The sequence below is a fragment of the Anoplolepis gracilipes genome, chromosome 4 (assembly GCF_047496725.1).
Source record: "Anoplolepis gracilipes chromosome 4, ASM4749672v1, whole genome shotgun sequence".
Taxonomy (NCBI): domain Eukaryota; kingdom Metazoa; phylum Arthropoda; class Insecta; order Hymenoptera; family Formicidae; genus Anoplolepis; species Anoplolepis gracilipes.
In genome coordinates this window covers 15686616-15706417 of record NC_132973.1, presented here as the reverse complement: position 1 = coordinate 15706417, position 19802 = coordinate 15686616, and the positions used below count along the sequence as shown (strand labels likewise).

The 19802-nt window shown below is 28.5% G+C and overlaps 4 protein-coding genes across 11 annotated transcripts; 3 read left to right on the top strand and 1 right to left on the bottom strand.

Moving 5' to 3' along the window:
- Positions 1-72: 72 nt before the first annotated feature.
- On the top strand, positions 73-3621 carry Gaa1 (glycosylphosphatidylinositol anchor attachment 1). Of its 5 annotated transcripts, none has more exons than XM_072889874.1 (11): positions 73-160; positions 288-517; positions 620-837; positions 930-1086; positions 1171-1379; positions 1467-1684; positions 1936-2120; positions 2218-2348; positions 2606-2802; positions 2901-3068; positions 3156-3621. In XM_072889874.1, the coding sequence occupies exons 2-11, from the start codon at positions 376-378 to the stop codon at positions 3436-3438; spliced, it is 1908 nt and encodes a 635-aa protein (XP_072745975.1). In that variant the 5' UTR covers positions 73-160; positions 288-375; the 3' UTR covers positions 3439-3621. The 5 variants fall into 5 exon arrangements, with proteins under 5 accessions (XP_072745975.1, XP_072745974.1, XP_072745973.1 ...); XM_072889873.1 differs by having other exon boundaries at positions 87-160; positions 349-517; XM_072889872.1 differs by having other exon boundaries at positions 118-260; positions 349-517.
- On the top strand, positions 3503-15073 carry Ry (xanthine dehydrogenase rosy). 3 transcript variants are annotated; one of them, XM_072889867.1, is made up of 25 exons: positions 3503-3822; positions 5893-6185; positions 6282-6339; positions 6448-6544; positions 6693-6928; positions 7124-7374; positions 7478-7619; positions 7694-7861; positions 8023-8099; positions 8171-8377; positions 8493-8677; positions 8750-8863; positions 8943-9084; positions 9171-9467; positions 11347-11469; positions 11544-11899; positions 12153-12327; positions 12433-12624; positions 12779-12924; positions 13005-13182; positions 13564-13692; positions 13762-14004; positions 14344-14598; positions 14679-14846; positions 14918-15073. In XM_072889867.1, exons 2-25 carry the CDS (start codon positions 6039-6041, stop codon positions 14960-14962), a joined length of 4131 nt encoding a protein of 1376 aa, XP_072745968.1. In that variant the 5' UTR covers positions 3503-3822; positions 5893-6038; the 3' UTR covers positions 14963-15073. The 3 variants fall into 3 exon arrangements, with proteins under 3 accessions (XP_072745968.1, XP_072745970.1, XP_072745969.1); XM_072889869.1 differs by lacking the exon at positions 3503-3822 and adding an exon at positions 5529-5790; XM_072889868.1 differs by lacking the exon at positions 3503-3822 and adding an exon at positions 5545-5845 and having other exon boundaries at positions 5912-6185.
- A 6-nt stretch (positions 15074-15079) lies between these two features.
- Positions 15080-16860, bottom strand: Trs23 (trafficking protein particle complex subunit 4-like protein Trs23). Its single transcript, XM_072889875.1, has 2 exons — positions 16457-16860; positions 15080-15771 (listed from the first exon to the last, which is right to left on the bottom strand). Exons 1-2 carry the CDS (start codon positions 16629-16631, stop codon positions 15293-15295), a joined length of 654 nt encoding a protein of 217 aa, XP_072745976.1. The 5' UTR covers positions 16632-16860; the 3' UTR covers positions 15080-15292.
- Positions 16861-18041: 1181 nt separating this feature from the next.
- LOC140665282 (gem-associated protein 6) lies at positions 18042-19519 on the top strand. 2 transcript variants are annotated; one of them, XM_072891192.1, is made up of 3 exons: positions 18042-18399; positions 18479-18643; positions 19107-19519. In XM_072891192.1, exons 2-3 carry the CDS (start codon positions 18486-18488, stop codon positions 19444-19446), a joined length of 498 nt encoding a protein of 165 aa, XP_072747293.1. In that variant the 5' UTR covers positions 18042-18399; positions 18479-18485; the 3' UTR covers positions 19447-19519. The 2 variants fall into 2 exon arrangements, with proteins under 2 accessions (XP_072747293.1, XP_072747292.1); XM_072891191.1 differs by having other exon boundaries at positions 18043-18399; positions 18469-18643; positions 19107-19515.
- Positions 19520-19802: the final 283 nt, after the last annotated feature.

The window sequence follows — 19802 nt, the reverse complement described above, 5'->3', positions numbered from 1 at the left end:
ACTAAGATCGATTATAGATATGTATTTCGATCAATTTCGATATATCATTCATATAGGTATACATTCATTCATATATGACGTCATACATGAATGGACGACGACAGTGTATGAATGATTTTTATTACTGTCCATTATTGCCAGTGGCAGTGAAACACATATGGTATTTATTTTTTTTATATTTAGAAGAAGTACTTGCAACTTTACAAAGTTTTAGTTAAATGTACTACATAAGAGTGCCTCCTACTCAAGAAACTAATTCGGTATTAAATGTACATGTATTTTGCTAGGTTATATGTCACCTAATGATGCTGTTACTAAGCTAAGCGGTTATATCTTGCAATTATTTAGATTTTATTTGACTGCGAGACAAACGAGATGGGTTTGCTTACGGATCCTAGAGCTGGAACGGGCAAACTCATAAAATTATTGTTAAAATGGGAAAAACCGTTGTGCTTCGTACTATACGTGGGAGGAATTGTATGGTTAATGCTCTTGGCGTTACCGGCATTTAACGATAGTAAGTTCTTGAACAATAATGGATTTACAATAAGAATGTATATAACTATGTAATTTTAATTTTGTTCTACCAGTATTATTTATTTGACATTTGACTTTTTAGATACTTACTTTTCCGAGAATGCCTTGCTGCCTGGATTAGTTACGAAAGAGAGTAATCTGGAACAAACGTCAAAGCAATACTATCATGAATTAATTCATGAAATGAAGAGATATCCAGATAGTATGCCTTACGCATGGCTTTCAGCAAAATTCAGTCAGCTTCATTTGGATGTACATATACATAATTTCTCTTTGATTTATCCATTTCAAGAACAAAAGGTATGATAGAGTACCATTATGACTATATGTAAGATAAATATATAAAAAAAATCTCTTATTTTATACACATATAAATATGTAAAATTTTACAGTTTGTAGGACAAAATATATATGGCATTGTTAGAGCTCCACGAGCATCCAGTACCGAAGCTATTGTAGTCAGTGTACCATATAGGCCTATTAACAGCATTTATCTAGACACTGCACCTTCGATAGCACTATTACTTGCATTTGCAAAATTTTGCAGAAGTAAATCCTTTTCTTTTTAATGTTACATCACTGCTAGATTATTAATAGATGACATTAAAATGTATTGTGATCATTTGTTCACAGAACAAAAGTATTGGGCGAAAGATATAATATTTCTTGTAACAGAACATGAGCAGTTGGGTATGCAGGCATGGTTAGATGCGTATCATGGAGTTACTAGCGGTCAAGAGGGTATCTTGATAGCAGGAGACTTATCTGGAAGAGCTGGATCTATTCAAGCTGCTATCAATTTGGAATTTCATGCAATGAAAATTACATCAATTGATGTCAAGGTACAAAAATATTTAATATATTGACTTGATCTTATATAATATTCAGGATATGTAGTATATATTTATAAAATTACTTTTTTTATTTAGATAGAAGGATTGAATGGGCAACTACCCAATTTAGATCTTTTTAATTTAGCACAAAATATGATAGCCAAAGAAGGAATTCGACAGTCTTTCCAACGTCGATTTGATGTTAATTATAGAGATAAATTCAAAAGTTGGGGATATCATTTTAATACATTAATGAGTATGGTAGTAACACAAGCCACTGGAATTCCAACTGGTAATCATGGACTCTTCCACAGGTAATTAATAAAATATTGAGATGAGATTACATTTAGAGAGCTCTTACTCGTGACATTATGCAAATAAGCAGGAGAAATAAATGTCAGTTTATAAAGAATTAGAAAATAATTTTTTGTAAATGATTTTAAAAATTTAGAAGAGAGTAGATTACTATTTTGAAGTTTTTAAGTGTGCTATTTTTATATTTATATTTAGTGCTTTATCAGTTAAGTAAGATTAGTTTTTATATTTAACTATAATTTATCTATAGATTTGGCATAGAAGCTATTACATTAGAAGGTTTCCAAAAATCTGGCAGAGAGACAGAAGCAAATTTTTATCAAGTAGGACGTGTTGTGGAAAGTATAGTGCGATCTCTCAATAATTTATTAGAACGTTTTCATCAATCATATTTCTTCTATCTATTGCCTTCTACCGATCGATATATTTCTATTGGTAAGGAAAGAAATAAATTAAACTTTAAACTTTAAATATATATTCTTAATATTTTTGTGATTAAATTGTTAATAAATAAATAAAATTTATTTTACAGGATTATATATGCGACCTTTGGTGTTGATAATTGCTGGTGTATTTATAAAAGCATTTTCTATTTGGCAAAGATTGCAAACATCAAGCAACTCAAATGAGACGAAAAAGAGCAAGCAAAATTTATTAAATAAGGTATTTTTAAAACTTTTAAATAAGATTTAAACCTCTCTTTATTTTTAATATATTAGTACCAGACAAATTTTGAATTCAATACTGATTCTTTTCCAATGATACATGTACAATGAAAATATTTTGATTTTAATATAATAATATTTTTACGTTAAATAAAACAAATATAAAGTAGTAGAAGAGCAATGCAGCAAAATATACTAAAGATACAGAGATGAATAAGTTTTTTTTGTTTTAAATGTTTTCATTTTTTTGCACAGATTGAAGAATTTGATATTGGAAGCGTCGCTTCCGAAGTGTTGTGGGCACACATATTTGGAGTATTAATAATGGCTTCTCCTCGATTTTTCGCTTTAATCGGATCACGAATGTTCCACCTACGTACAGAGGATTCTTTATACGCCAGTTTCGCCTTTATCACGATTTTCACATTGTTGCGACGTTTTTATCTAAGAAGGTAAAAACAAGAAAGGATTAACGAAGTTTGATTGCGTATCGCTATGATGTAATTTTCTATAATTTTCTAAAATACTAATGCTATAATATATTTCCTAGGTCAATCAAATATGAGAATATATCACTTGTTTGTGTTATCGCGTCGATCGAACTGGCAACTGCATTAATGTGCATAGCTATGCATAATTTTTCATTAGCATTATTGACAGCGATCGTATATGTACCGGTTATACTATTAATAACACCACATCACAAATCTGCATCAAGGTGAGCAAGATTGATTCTTTTTTACTTGATTATGCTGTAAACTCTTTCATGTCTCAACAATTACAATATTTTTTGCTTTATACTCAGCAGATTACGCAGCTGTCAATACGTGGCATGGATTATACTACATCCGTTCATCGCATCGACGATCGTTGTAATGGTCTATACATATTTCAATTTTCCTACTGATTCTATCGCATCTCTGCTTCTTAGAAGCTACCGCGCTAACAAGCAAGCGCTTGTATTCAGTATTGTAGACTCTATGATATACGGTAACTGGTTCTACAACGTTACTACCGCTGTTATGTTACCAATATGGTTGTTATTTTGGAACGTTATGCGTTCCAGTGCCGCGATACCGTCACAATAAAATAATTACATAATTCACAGTCAAATTTTCATCAGTATTTTTCGAGTTAATTTTAGGGATGATTCGTTAAAGTTTTTCAATAAGAAACTATCAGCTTAACGCTCATCATCAATGAAAAAAGAAAACTTTCTTAGGGAAAGTTCCTTTTGCAACACCTTTCTAATAAAAATGAAAAAAAACCCGCTTTGAAAAGAGATTATTCTCTCATGAGATTACATATGCATCAGTAATACGTCAGTCAGTATATCTTCCGATGATAACCCTCGGCACTCTTATTACTCGCATTTGCTTGACTAATTCAGAGCGTACAGCGACGCTGAACGGATGTAATTATTCTATTGCGTGAAGTGTCGACGTATTTCACGAAATGGAGAGAATGCAATGGTGCGTATTGTCTTTTGTATAAAATATTATATTCAATACTGTGTGTTGTGCTGATACGTATTCCGACATTCTGTATTATTCAATCGCGAGTGATTCTTGCGTTTTCCTTTTTTATTTTGCTTGTGACGCTCAAGTGTTGCAACAAGTGCCATCAGACGCAATCGTGACCTCCGTGAACTTTTCATGTGCATTTCACTTTCGTTCTATGAAAGTAATAATAATTTTTTCTAATGTTATTCAGTAGGTCATAGAAATTTATATCACTTGTGATATAAATTTTTTGTGATGTTACAATACAAACGTTTATACATCTGTAACTTGTTATAAAAAAAAATTACATATGTATTCCTAATACTACGTTTTACATTCTGTCCACGGACTCTGTCTTAAGAATTTACAAACGTTCAATAGTAAAAATAATAAATTTTTTAAATTCAGTTTTTTAGTGAAATATTTAAAACATTTACTTGTTATTTTTTTTTTCTTAATTATCGAATATTTTGATAATCAATTTTAAATGAAAAGTTTTTATAAATAGTAAAATTTATTTAAAGTTTTAAAATCGAACATATATATAAGAATATTTTTAATATTTATACATATAAGCATATTTTTATTTTTAATTTATTAGAATATATTTTTATATTAAAAAGACTTACCGTTTTATTTTTCGTTTAGAAAAATACGGTATATATAATTTAACTAACATTTTTGTAGCATTTATTGTATGTGCTTTATATTCTATAAAGCTTAATCGTATATCACAGATAACAAATAGTAAACGGACCAAAGGTAAATAAGTACGATAAGATAGAAGTATATTATTGCGATGATTATCGTTTTACATACATTTTATATTTTTGTTATCATATTCACAATACTTGTGTACATATTTTGAAATAAAGACACATATCAACAATTGTAAACAAAATCTTTAGTTAGACAATGTATTACATACTTATGGATTCGTTTATATACTTTTATTTTTGCATTTTAGTACAATTTTGGAAATTTATATGCACGTACAAGTATAGAGCTACTTTAATATAAATATAAAATAAACTAAAATCTTTATTTAATTAAACTATTAATTATCTGATATATATATGCATATCTTTTTATAAAAATATGTAAAATTCGACAGAATTGTTATTGCATTCTTACTTATAATGAAAATATATATATTAATTTGTTATTATATATTTTCACAAAATATACATATGCTAACTTTTGGTTAAAATTACACAAAAAGAATTTGTATGTGCATATCATTTTAGTTACATATAAAATAAAAAATATATATAGTAGGAAAAGAGAAAAGCAGTAAAGTGTAAACGATTAAGCAAACGATTACTATATGAAGAAACTCATTAAAAAATATTAAAAATCTAGAAACAATAACATATAAATATTTTTATTAACTTATTTCTTTATAAAATTTTAATTTTTTATATTTATTAAAAATTCAACTTTACGTTATATATTAAATTAAATAATATATTTATACAATATTATATACAAAAATATAATTAATCTAACATTTATATAATATTATTTATATTTAATACATTTATATTTATACCTTTATAATTTTCTTTATATTTAATGCAATTTCAATAGTAATTGAAAATGAGGTATTATTAAGTTTTTTTGATGCCATTGTTGCCTCGTTCTGTTTACTGTTTCAGTTCATTAGAATAATAAACTGAATAAACATGAGGTTACAAATACAGACGAGAAACGAGAGTGATCAACTTAATCAGCTAATATAATCTGCTTGATAGAAATAAGTAACGAGATAGGAACGAGAACTGTCAATTGCAAAATTCATGAAACAATCCTCGCGTTTAATGTTTCTAACAAAGTTTATAAACATGATAAGAGATTGGAAGAAAAATTATTCGGAATAGTAATACTCGAGACAATATGCAGCAGTAGATTTTATATAATATTATTTAATTATCATATGTAATTGTCACTGAATATAATATACGTGATTACATAATGTGTTTTCTTCTTTTGGGTAAGACAATTTTAATTACAATTGGGAAAAACAATTTTTTATTACAGCTATAGTTGCATAATATAGGATAGTTGCACAATACGAGGATTGCATAATTATTGCATTCTATTGATAAGAGTAAGGCGAAGTTAATGCTTGAACGTCTACTGATATCACAAAGTGGCACTGTGGCATACAGCACTAAAATAGTAAAATGGAAAAGAACTTGAAAGAACTTAAAGAAACATCTGTATGCAATGGAAATGGAATAATTTGTAATGGATTTCATGAAGATTCATCAAAAGATAATGAGCCAGAAGAAGTATCAGATATTCTTGTGTTTTATGTGAATGGAAAACAAGTATGTGACAATAAATTTAGTTTTATTGTAACCTATATGCTGAAATATATTAAATATCTTATAATATATATATATATATATATATATATAATTTAGATATCGGACAAAAACATAGAGCCACAATGGACACTTTTATGGTATCTTCGCAACAAACGTATCCTTTTATATTATATAAATCTCTTTTTACATTAAGATATTGTTAATAATATTGATTAATTAAATTAATATTGATTATCCTTAATTATTTTTAATTACAATTTAGTTGGATTAACTGGCACAAAACTTGGCTGCGCAGAAGGAGGCTGTGGAGCCTGTACAGTTATGATTTCAAGATTCAATCGTGCCACTGGAAGAATTATGTATCCTTGGTATTATGTGCAATAATATGTTTTATAGTGACTTATAGTACACACACACACACACACACACACACACACACATATATATATAATATATATTCTAATAAATTTATTTCCTTAATACATCCTTTTATGTAAATCAAAACAGTCATTTAGCTGTTAATGCATGTTTGACACCAATATGTGCTGTGCATGGTCTAGCTGTGACTACTGTAGAGGGTATTGGTAGTACAAAAACGAAATTGCATCCAGTACAAGAGCGTATTGCCAAAGCACATGGATCACAATGTGGGTTTTGCACACCTGGTATAGTCATGTCCATGTATGCTTTGTTACGCAGCATACCAAAACCAACTATGGAAAATTTAGAAACTGCATTTCAAGGTAATAAAAAACGTTCTTTTATGATTTTATATTTTATTATTTTATTATTTATTATCATATAATTTTTTTTCATATAGATATTGTTTCATGTAGAAATAAATAATATAGAGCAGATTAATTGTATATTTATTAAATTTATATTTATTAAATAATATATATTATATTTATTAAATAATATACATACTCTACTTCTAGGTAATCTGTGTAGATGTACAGGATATAGACCGATTATAGAAGGATTCAAGACATTTACAGAGGAATGGGAACAGTCACAATTAATGGCTAATGCACAACAAGAAGAAATAAGTGATGGCACAAGAGTTTGTTCAATGGGTGATGCTTGTTGCAAAAGGGCTTTCACTTCAGAACCAACTGAGATTTTCAATTCTAAAGAATTCTGCCCATATGATCCTACTCAAGAACCAATATTTCCACCAAAATTAAAAGTAAGTTACTGTTTACTTCTTAAAAGGATTTTAATACAAATAACATGTCTTGTACATATTATAGCAAAAGATATGAAATAATATGACAATTTTTATTATATAGATTGAATCTAAATTAGATGAGCAGTATCTAATAGTTAAAGGCAGAACCGTTACTTGGTACAGACCAACAAATTTCAAGACATTGCTTGCTCTCAAAGATCAGTATCCAAATGCCAAAATTATCATTGGCAACACAGAAATCGGTTCGTACATTTCTTTCAAATTTATATTGCAATGTCATTAAAAAAATTAATTATATATTATTCATGTATTATAGGAGTCGAAGTCAAGTTTAAACATCTAGTATATCCAATACTTATACAACCAACACAGATAAGAGAGATGTATGAAATTATTGAAACGCCAGAAGCCTTGAAAGTAGGTGCAAGTGTGACTTTGGTTGAGCTTGAAGAAACATTAAGACATTATGTTAAGACAAAACCTGGTAATGCGATAGAATCATGTTTATTATAATTATAATGAAATTATAATTATAATATGAGCAATTATAATTATTATACAATATACATATAATTGTTAATTATAAATAATTTCTGTGATGATGTTAGCACAATAGTAGATATAAATGTAATATTCTTTCGATAGAACACAACACAAGGATCTTCACAGAAATAATAAATATGTTACATTGGTTTGCCGGAAAACAGATAAGAAACGTTGCCGTAAGTGCGAGTGTTTGTTTACTGACTTTATGATAATATTGTTTATTTAAATAATTTTTTTTCATAATCAGGCCGTGGGTGGCAATATAATGACAGGGAGTCCAATATCAGATTTAAATCCAATCTTTATGGCAGCAAATATTAAATTAAATTTGTGCAGTTTAAAGCATGGAAGTAGAACGATACCGATGGATCATACCTTTTTTGTTGGATATCGACGTAACGTTGTTTTGCCCGAGGAAATCCTAGTCTCTATCGATATTCCCTTCACAAAAGAGGTAAAAATGTTAATATAAAGATACAACAATTCTGCAAAATACATGCCGAAACAAAAGATTATTTTTTACTCTTTTATTTTTTTATTCTCACAGAATTTATTTTTTATTCTTACAGAATCAATATTTTATTGCTTACAAACAAGCGAAAAGGCGGGATGATGATATTGCTATAGTCAATATGGCTTTGAATGTACACTTTGTTCCTGATAAAAATATAGTTCAAGAAGCGCATATCGCGTTTGGTGGAATGGCACCTACAACTATTTTAGCAAGACAGACATGTCAGAAGATGATTGAAAAGTAAGTATCATTAAAGGGCAATGCGTTAAGCTTTTTTTATGTGTGTATGTATATAAAAATTAATAATTTTAGAAAATGGACTAAATCAATCTTGGAGCAGGTTTATGATTCTTTACTCGAAGAACTACCGTTAGCTGATGATGCACCGGGAGGAATGATTAAATATCGTCGAGCTCTCACTCTCAGGTGTGTTATTAGATCATGTTAATGATTAAAAGATCAAATCAAAAAACTAAGAACGATTAACACATTATACATCTTACAGTTTATTCTTTAAAGGATTTGTTTACATTTCCAAGAAGTTATCGAAAAATATTTCGACCATAGAATACTTGCCAAAAAAACTAGAAAGCGCATCAGAGTGCTTTCATTACAAAGCGCCAAAGAGCTCACAATATTATCAAGTGGTAATTTTTTTAAAATCATGTACTTATTACAAATTATTCTTAAAATATGATCAGAATTGTAACATTTTATATAATTTTTTCAATAGGTACCCAAAGATCAGGAATCGCATGACCCAATAGGACGCCCTATTGTACACGCTAGTGCATTCAAACAAGCAACGGGAGAAGCGATATATTGTGACGATATGCCTAAATATGCAGAGGAATTATATTTAGCGTTAGTTCTCTCCACCAGAGCGCATGCAAAAATTTTGCAAATTGATCCTACTAAGGCACTATCCATAGAAGGAGTTGTATCATTTTTCTCTTCGAAAGATATAGTAGAAGAGAGAAGATGGATAGGTCCTGTATTTCATGATGAAGAAGTATTTGTATCGGAAAAGGTGTGTTTTCTGAAAGATATGAAACATATCTACACTTAGACCTCTTATCCTATGACTCTCTTATGTTACGAAACCTCTTATCCTACGACAAAAAATCCTCTCATGCTACGACCGCGAAAGGGGAATTATACTCCACTCTCAAATTTTTGTCGTAGGATCAGAGATTTAAGGGGAAGATTCCGGACCGAAAATGTCGTAGGATAAGAGGTCCGACTGTACTTGTCAAAGTCATCAATCTTTTTTATTTTTTTTGTGCTTGGAATTTTTATTTTGAAACTCCCATGTAGCACATGTTCGTTTTATAAACGTTTTCTAAACGTATCCAATATTTTTTAACCGTCAAGCACCAATAAGAAACGTTTCAACAGAAACATTTTTAAAATCATGGTTTAAGAAACGTATATTTTACGTTTCTATAAATAGAACAAAAATTAATGTTTTAATTCAAAATTATATATATACACATTATTAAGACTGTACTTATTAAGACGATCCCCAGATAGCACAGAAAACTAAAAGATGTCTTCTAAAAGTCATAATTACGTTAAGTCGACGAAAAGATGACTTTTTGATCATCTTTTCGACAAGACAAAAAAGATCTATTTTATAATATACTAATATAATATAATTTTATAATATTTTATAATATAGTGTTCTTTTGTTTGCCGCTACGTGGCGTGTTCAAACTTAACTATAACTCGTATTCAAGTTTTCATAACATGCCTAAAAGAACAGGTACTAAAAGTATAACTTAAATTTTGTCTTTTTTGTCACTTTGACTGCTGATGTAATCTCGACAAGAGATTCAGAACATAATGAAAATAGATGGATTATATCCATATATGCATTATTTTATTGAATTTATGAATAAATAAATTTTTTACAAATAAAGAAAAAAAACCGTATTTTGACAGTTTCTTAAACGTATTTTTTTGTTAGAAAATGACGTTTCCCTTAACGTTTTTTAAGTGGACATTTTAACCAATCAGAAACGTTTTAAAACCGGTTTTTAAAAACGTTTCTGATTGGTTAAAATGTCCACTTAAAAAACGTTAAGGGAAACGTCATTTTCTAACAAAAAAAAAGTTTAAGAAACTGTCAAAATACGGTTTTTTTTCTTTATTTGTAAAAAATTTATTTATTCATAAATTCAATAAAATAATGCATATATGGATATAATCCATCTATTTTCATTATGTTCTGAATCTCTTGTCGAGATTACATCAGCAGTCAAAGTGACAAAAAAGACAAAATTTAAGTTATACTTTTAGTACCTGTTCTTTTAGGCATGTTATGAAAACTTGAATACGAGTTATAGTTAAGTTTGAACACGCCACGTAGCGGCAAACAAAGGAACACGTATATTATAAAATAGATCTTTTTTGTCTTATCGAAAAGATGATCAAAAAGACATCTTTTCGTCGACTAAAATTTATTATGATATTTAGAAGACATATTTTAAAAAATTACTTTTTTTGTAGGTAGAAAGATATTCTTTTAGACATCTTTTAGCCTTGTCAGAAAGATAACTTAAAAAAGACATCTTTTCGTCATCTTTTAATTTTCTGTACTATCTGGGGATCGTCTTAATAAGTACAGTCTTAATAATGTGTATATGTATAATTTTGAATTAAAAAATTAATTTTTGTTCTATTTATAGAAACGTAAAAAATACGGTTCTTAAACCATAATTTTAAAAATGTTTCTGTTGAAACGTTTCTTATTGGTGCTTGACGGTTAAAAAATATTGGATACGTTTAGAAAACGAACATGTGCTACCTGGGTATATTAGTGGCTGAATACTAGTTTATTTTACATTTAAAATTCGTCTTTTATTATATTTATTTTAATTAATCTCATTCCTTTTCTGTTTCTTTAGGTTACGAGCCAAGGTCAAATAATTGGTGTAATTGTTGCTACAGATCAAATTATCGCTCAAGCCGCAGCAAGAATGGTTGAAGTAGAATATGAAAATATAGAACCTATTATCATATCCATTGAGGTAATCTATATAAAAAATAATTCTATTTGTTTATAATGCAATAATACAAAAATGCATTAAACTTTTTTCTATAGGATGCTATCAAGCACGAATCATTCTTCCCTGGCTTTCCCAAGTGCATCATTACAGGCGATGCGGAGATAGCTTTTAAAGAAGCAGATCATGTTTTAGAAGGAGAAGTACGCATAGGCGGTCAAGAGCATTTTTATTTGGAAACGAATGCTGCTATAGCCGTACCTCGCGAAGAGGATGAATTGGAAGTGTTTTGTTCCACGCAACATCCCACTGAGATACAGAAATTAATCGCTCACGTTTTAAATATACATATCAACAGAGTTAATGTTCGTGTGAAACGTATCGGCGGCGGATTCGGCGGAAAAGAATCTCGTCCAACGTTACTCGCGATACCAGTCGCATTCGCAGCACACAAGTTAGTGTTAAACTATGTAAAAATATACATGATTTTACATTTAAATGGTTATATATATAATACGCGCAATTATTCCTGAATATAAGGAAGGAACAAAAATATTTAGACAAAAGTTATTTTGTTCAATGATCTCTAACTTGAAATTTTTAATCAGTTCTCATTAAATTCTATTTATTTCAATTTTATAAAAATAAAATAAATGTAATAAAAATGTAAAATTTACTTATATATTGTGAAAAAAAATGAAATGTAGGTTGCGGAAACCAGTTCGTTGCATGCTAGATAGAGACGAAGACATGCTAATAAGTGGAACTCGGCACCCCTTTTTATTTAAATATAAAGTTGGATTTAATAATTCCGGTCTTATTAAAGTGGTGAAAGTATACATGTACAATAATGCGGGCTATTCTTACGATTTATCAGTAGCGGTAAGTAACAACATAATGAATTCGAGAGAATTGGTATTTATCAAAAATTTTATATATCATATTTGTTTTTTTAAAAGAGAATCATATCGTTTTGAATATTTTTAGGTCTTAGAACGTGCCATGTTTCATTTTGAAAATTCATACAGGATTCCGGTGTCAGAAGTATACGGATATGTATGTAAGACAAACTTACCATCGAATACAGCTTTCCGTGGTTTTGGTGGGCCGCAAGGAATGTTTGTTGCTGAAAATATAATTCGACAAATCGCTGATTATCTGGAACTGGATGTCGTTAAGGTAATTTTTTAGTATTAAATAAAATATTATAGAAAAAAATGTGTTTTAATCTTACAAAATTAATTATATAAAATTTGATATGTATGGTGAAGATCTAATTTATACATTAGAAGCAAATAAAAATAACCGAAAAAATTCTGTTCTTTTACGACAGGTGTCAGAATTAAATTTATACAAAGAAGGTGATTTAACGCATTACAACCAACAACTTGTCAATTGTACCTTAGACCGCTGCTGGCGCGAATGTTTAGAATCTTCTCGTTATAATGAAAGAATAATTGAAGTTCAACGTTATAACAGGTAAGTGATATAATGATATATCTTTTTTTATAGTAGTAAATTAGATTAACGATTGCTAAAATCTATGATGAATTTTGTAGAGAGAGTCGATTTAAAAAGAAAGGTCTCGCGGTTGTACCTACAAAATTTGGTATAGCATTTACTGTTTTAACTTTGAATCAAGCGGGTGCACTGGTGCATATTTATACTGACGGTTCGGTGCTAATAAGTCATAGTGGGATTGAGATGGGACAAGGCCTACATACAAAAATGATTCAAGTATGAGTAATATCTGTATTTTTTATACAGTATAACATTATTTCAAATCATGTTTTATCTATTTTAGGATATTTAGGGTTTTTTTACCAATTTGAAGTCAATTTTTCTTTGATAAAGAATTTAATGAGAAAGTTTTTAAATTAATAATGTAATAAACAATTGAAAATAACATGTCCATTGAGAACACTAAATTTTAAAACCATAAACAAATCAAAACTTTCTCTCTTAATTTCATTATTCATATTTATATAAAAATTAAGTGAGAAAAATAAGTTTATATAGATATGTATAAAAATTAAAATTATCATTCTAATTAAAATTTAATAATTACAGTTAATTCACAGCGAATAAAATTGAATTAAATCCATTATATTATATTAGGTTGCTAGCAGAGTACTGAAGATAAATCCAGACAAAATATATATTGTTGAAACGGCTACTGATAAAGTTCCCAATACATCTGCTACTGCAGCAAGTGCTGGATCCGATCTCAATGGCATGGCTGTCATGGTAATAACAATAATATCTTACTACTGTACTGGAACTAGAGATCTAGATATTAATAAAATTAATTTGCAGAATGCTTGTGAGGAAATTATGAAACGATTACAACCGATAATAGATAGCAATCTAGAAAGTACTTGGGAAGATTGGATAAAAACGGCATATCAGCAAAGGATAAGCCTATCTGCTACCGGTTTTTATCGAACGCCTGATATCGGATACTCTTTCGACACTAAATCGGGAAATCCGTTTAATTACTTTACGTATGGCGTTGCCTGTACGGAAGTTGAAATTGATTGTCTCACTGGCGATCATGAGGTACGATTTTTTTGTTTTGCATTAAAATAAATAAGACAGATTTTTTACAAGCATACTCTTGTTTATCTCATGCTTATTTGGCTCGCATAGGATGGATGGAATATTTAGTCTTGTTTCATCGGCAAAGTTAAATTTTAAATCAAATTGTAAATTCAATTTTATTGTATATTTCAATATTAATTGTTATTAACAGTTTCTTTTAAAAACCAGTCTCATTATTTTTGTCTTATTGTATATAAGAATCTAAGCGAGCAGTGTTTATTATAGTAATAACTTCATAAAACGTCCAACTATATTGATTAATAATTACTAATATATTATATTTATCAATCTATACAGGTTTTACGAACAGACATTGTTATGGATTTGGGAGAGAGTTTAAATCCAGCCATTGATATAGGACAAGTCGAAGGTGGTTTTATTCAAGGATATGGTTTATTCACGTTAGAGGAAATGATTTATTCACCAACCGGAACTTTATTCAGTAGAGGACCTGGTGCTTACAAGTTGCCAGGTTTCACTGACATACCTCAGGAATTTAACGTTTCTCTGTTAAAAGGAACTTCCAATCCAAGAGCAATATACTCTTCTAAGGTATGATTCTTTTTCAGAATGCATTTTTTAAGAATTTTATAAATTAAAAAGAAAATAGTAATATTAAAATATTTATACAGGCCGTTGGTGAACCACCACTATTTCTGGCATCATCTGCGTTCTTTGCTATCAAAGAAGCAATTAAGGCCGCACGTGAAGATATGAACATTCATGGTTATTTTAGACTTGATGCTCCTGCGACTACCGCACGTATACGCAATGCGTGTATAGATAATTTGACAATGAAGGTAATACACATTAAATAATTTTCGATTTTTCTTTATATATATCTCTAATACATTTTCTTTGTTTTATACAGATTATAGAACCTGATTTAAAGCGACAGTGGAATATGGTGCCATGATCTATGAAATTCTCTAGAAAAATAACGCCTCTATAATATTTTTCTAATTGTTTTTATATCAGAATTATGAAAATAACAATCAAACAATGTAGAAGTTTGATTATAGAGAAAAATTAGTTTTTTATTACTTTATCAAATAATTAGAGTTTTATTTGTGATAAAAATAAGTTTCACATACATATATAACACTATATAATAATGGAAATTAAGAAAAAAATTCTGATACATTGTATTTACATTATATTATATTCTTATACAATCCTAAACTCTTAATTAATAATTTATATATATACATATTATTATATATATAATGTATTTTTTCAATAAATATTAAACATTGCTTATCCCAGATTTTTCGACTGTTTCTAGTAATGTTTGTAAATTAGTTTCAAATAATTCACATCGAATGGGCATTTCCAATGCATAAAATGGATTCTTTAGTGCATAATCTGCATATAAATCATATACTCTTTTTAATAAAGTTTCCATGCCTGGTTGTGATGGTTCTGCTACTATCATGAACTTAACACCTGTCAATGTCTGGAAGCAATATAAACGAAATGTATCTGCCTCGAGAACCTCAATCCCAGAACTTCGTGGTTCTGGGCTTAATTGACTCGCTATAGCAAAAAGTGGATAAAACATTGAAGCTAAAAATATTTTCTCGTTTGTTGTCATTCTTGCCCGACTAAATTTCAGTGTTAGAGGAAAATTTTCTGGTTGCTCTAACATTTCCAACACATCTCGTCCATCTTCAAGTTCACGTCCTGTGACTGCAACTCCATTTACAGCAGTCAGTACATGACCCGCTAAAAATATTTCATTTTTAATCCTTTTAATGTGTTAATTTTTAATTGTTAAATTATATATGTTAATACATTACACTTATATATATATATATATATATATATATATATATATATGTATAGAGGTAAAAAAAGATAAAGTATTATGTTGTAATGTTCTAAACATTGAAATATTGGAAAGTTTATATAAGTAACTGTCTAAAAATTGTATTCATATGGCTATTGGTTTTTCCAATTATTTCATATTTATATTTTAATTCTAATTTACAAAATTATTAGGTACATTGTCACATTTTTAAAGGCTCTATTTTGTATTTTTTGTTTGATAATTATTAATTTATTTTCAACTATGCTAAAGAATATATTTGTTTGATATAATATCAACTTCTCTGGTATAATGTTAACTATTATTTGTAAATGTAATAAAGACATGTATGTGAAATACGAAATAATGAAAACATCTTTTATCAATTAGAAGAGAAGATTTGAAATTATTCCGATTGTTCTGAGAAAACGTGTACTTCAAAGATATTTAAAAAATTTTAAATATCAATTTTTGTAAACATATATTTATATAAACTTTCATCATTTCAATATATCGATCAATAGGAACTGCAAAACTTGAGACACACGTTTTTCACTATATATAATTGCATAAATATTATCATAACAATAGATAAATCTTTACCATTTATTCCATCTCTTTGTCCAAAAACCACCACTACCTTTTTATTTTCGTAACTTAATTTAATATCGAGTGGAAAATTAAAAGATTTTTCGACTTCAATCTTCGGAACATTATGATCGTGATTAAAAATCAAACCACCAGATTTTGACACGATGTAAACACCATATATCACCATTTTTACGTGTGTATGTTTTGGAGGTTAGATACATTCATCCAACTTTCGTATAATTTTATCGCATTCAAATGAGTTTTATAATTCCGCACTGAATAACTCGGATTTGTTGAAAAACTTTATTTTTTTCAAAATCATTACTTTTAAATATGCATTAATTCGAGCAAGAGGTGCTCGCAATTATATCTGTTTGTAGCTGCGAAGACCTGAGACTGAGAAACGCCGCGGCCCGGTTTTACGTAATCCCTGAAAGCGATACGCCCTCTATGGACATAAAAACTTGGATATTCAACTACATAGTCAGTATCCACGAATGTTCTCAATGGATAACGCATAATGTGCACAGTTTTGGTTGCGATCCGTGCTACGTCCACAAAATTTATTAATACATTTTATAATTACTTTATATGTTTATATGAAAAATATTGTACCGTAAAGTTCTGTATCTGATAAAGTCGTTCGATATATCAGCGAGTATTCACAATCACAAGAACGTTTTTATCATTAAATCTGTAAACTAGCGGATGCCATAATTGATGCACAATAAGTAATAATTCATTCTTCCATTCAATTAACATTGGTAGACCTTCTTGAAGCGTTTGCATCGCCATTAATGACTTTTAAATATCTTTTAGAAATATCTTAAAGATTTCTTTAATAGATATCTTTTAGATTTCTACAAGACCTTGATGTTATTTGGGTATTATTAAATGAAGATATTTTAATTAATGTTCTGTGATACACAAAATATCATAATTGAGCATGCGTGAACGCGCATAGTTTTCAACAATAGAGCTGACATATTGTTTGAATATTCGCGCCATTGATCGTTGAGCCATTTATTCCGATAGGTGGCGGATAGGTGGTGACGTCATCATTAATGAAATGCTTAATTTGATAATTTTCGTTAAAAAAAATGCAATAATTATTAAAATAACGATGGAGCAATGCGAAGCAATTAAGGAGCAATTGTTTTGTGTTGGATATATTTGCGATAGACTATGGGAAATATGTTTTTCCAAGAAAATGATTGGTTTTTGGCTAATATATTATAAAATATTAGTAGCACGAATGGAGCAATTAAATATTTCGATAAAGAAAGTGAGGAGCAATTATTGTACCAAAAAAGTTAATTGGGAAAGTTGGTTATTTTCTTACAGATATAGTTTTAAACAATAGAACTGATATATTATGTTTGAATGTTCGCGCCACTAGCCGTTCAACCATGTATTCCGATAGGCGGCCGATAGGTAACGATATCGTCATTTGTGAAATGATTTATTTGTTGATTTTCGACTAAAAAATGCAATAATTATTAATTATAACGATGGAGCAATATAAAGCAATTAAGGAGCAATCGTTTTATGTTGAATACAAACACCGAAAACTATTAAAACATTTAGTTTTGATAAGTGGCCGACAGGTGGCGTCGTCGTCACTTCTGAAATTATTTATTTGTTAATTTTCGATAAAATAATGCAATAATCGTTAAACTAATGATGGAGCAATAGGGAGCAATTCGGGAGCAATCGTTTTATACAGAATATAATGGCCGAAAACCATTAGAAATATGTTTTTCAGTAAAAATGGCCAATTTTATGTTTTTTGCAAATATTAAAAAAACTTTTAATTTTAAAAGAGGAGCAAATGTAGATTCGGACGGAGCAAATAAGGAGCAATCGTTTGAGCTATAATTTATTAAAAAATATGCACTTCCAGCGCTAACGTATTTCCGGTGTAAAACCGGGCCGTGGCATTTCTTAGCTCTAAGGTCTCAGGCTTCTCTCTGAATATAAATATATATATATATAATATTTATTAATTAATGATTCTGTTTAAGCCTTCTATAGCTTCAATATGAACTCACAAGAAGATAACTTAAATTCTTTGCATAAAGTGTACAAGAATGATCCAATTTCATTTATTAATTATGTCGGAAAGGAGGTTAAGATAACGACGAAGGATGAAAAGATCTACTGTGGTATTGTTTATACAGTCGACCCGGTATCAGAAAGGTGAGAAAAATGTATTACATACTTAATCATATATAATTCTTTAATAAATTATGACTAACTTTCAAATTTTTCAAACTTAATTAATAATCAAATTATTAGAGACATGTTTATGTCTATTATTATATGTATGATGTATATGTATACCTATACATTTTTATTTTTTATTTATATAAAAAGTATATTTTGGCTCATAAAGTTTAAATTAGATTTTGTATAGTATATTGTGCAATTTTTCGTTCATATAAAAGAATTATAAACTTTATTTCTTTAAATGTACATAAAATTTTATTTTTTTTTTGTAATTATTTTATTTTTGAAAACATTTTAGAAAGTTTATTCTTTTCACATTTATTTTAAATAGTTTTAGTTCTTTTAATTAATCTATAATAATTTAATAATTCCTTCTCTTTGTTAAATTCGAAATGATTAATTTTGTTTAATTGCAAATAATATTATTTTACAGCATTGTGCTTTTACAATCAGGAACAAGTACACAATATCGTTTGAAAATAATATTCAACCATGCTATTAAGAATATCGAAGTAATATCAAAAACAGAAAAAATTATGCCAGAATTGTTTCTGCCTGCAAAACTTTCACAGGCAATGATAACTAAAAGAAAAGGTATTATTATGCAATTATTATTGGATAATCGATTTCCAGTTAAAGAGAAGAATGATGTTCTATTGATTGAAGATAGTATATCAATAGAACCTCCATATTATCTTGAAAATTGTACGTGTACTAACAGTATTATTCTTACCAGAATACAAAATATTTTAACACGTGTAAATATTGAATAAAATTAATTGCATTCAACAAAATACAAAATCATGTTTCAAGATGCCTTGTCAAATTTTATGAAAGATATTTTATTATAGAATTATTAATATATTAATATTATATAGATATATTAATACTATATGTAGGTCAATTTAGAATAGCTCAAAATATTGAAATGCCAATAATTTGTGAGTTATAAACCTCTGAAAATAGCATCTTTCACAAATTGAACTTTGAGAAGCTAAATGAATAATAAAATGTATTTTTTAGTTAATTTCAAATGAATATTCTGTGTGCTATATAAATTTAAAATTCAATATTGCTTTCACACATATATATACATAGAAATGTGTAAGGGAGTTTCAATATATAAAAT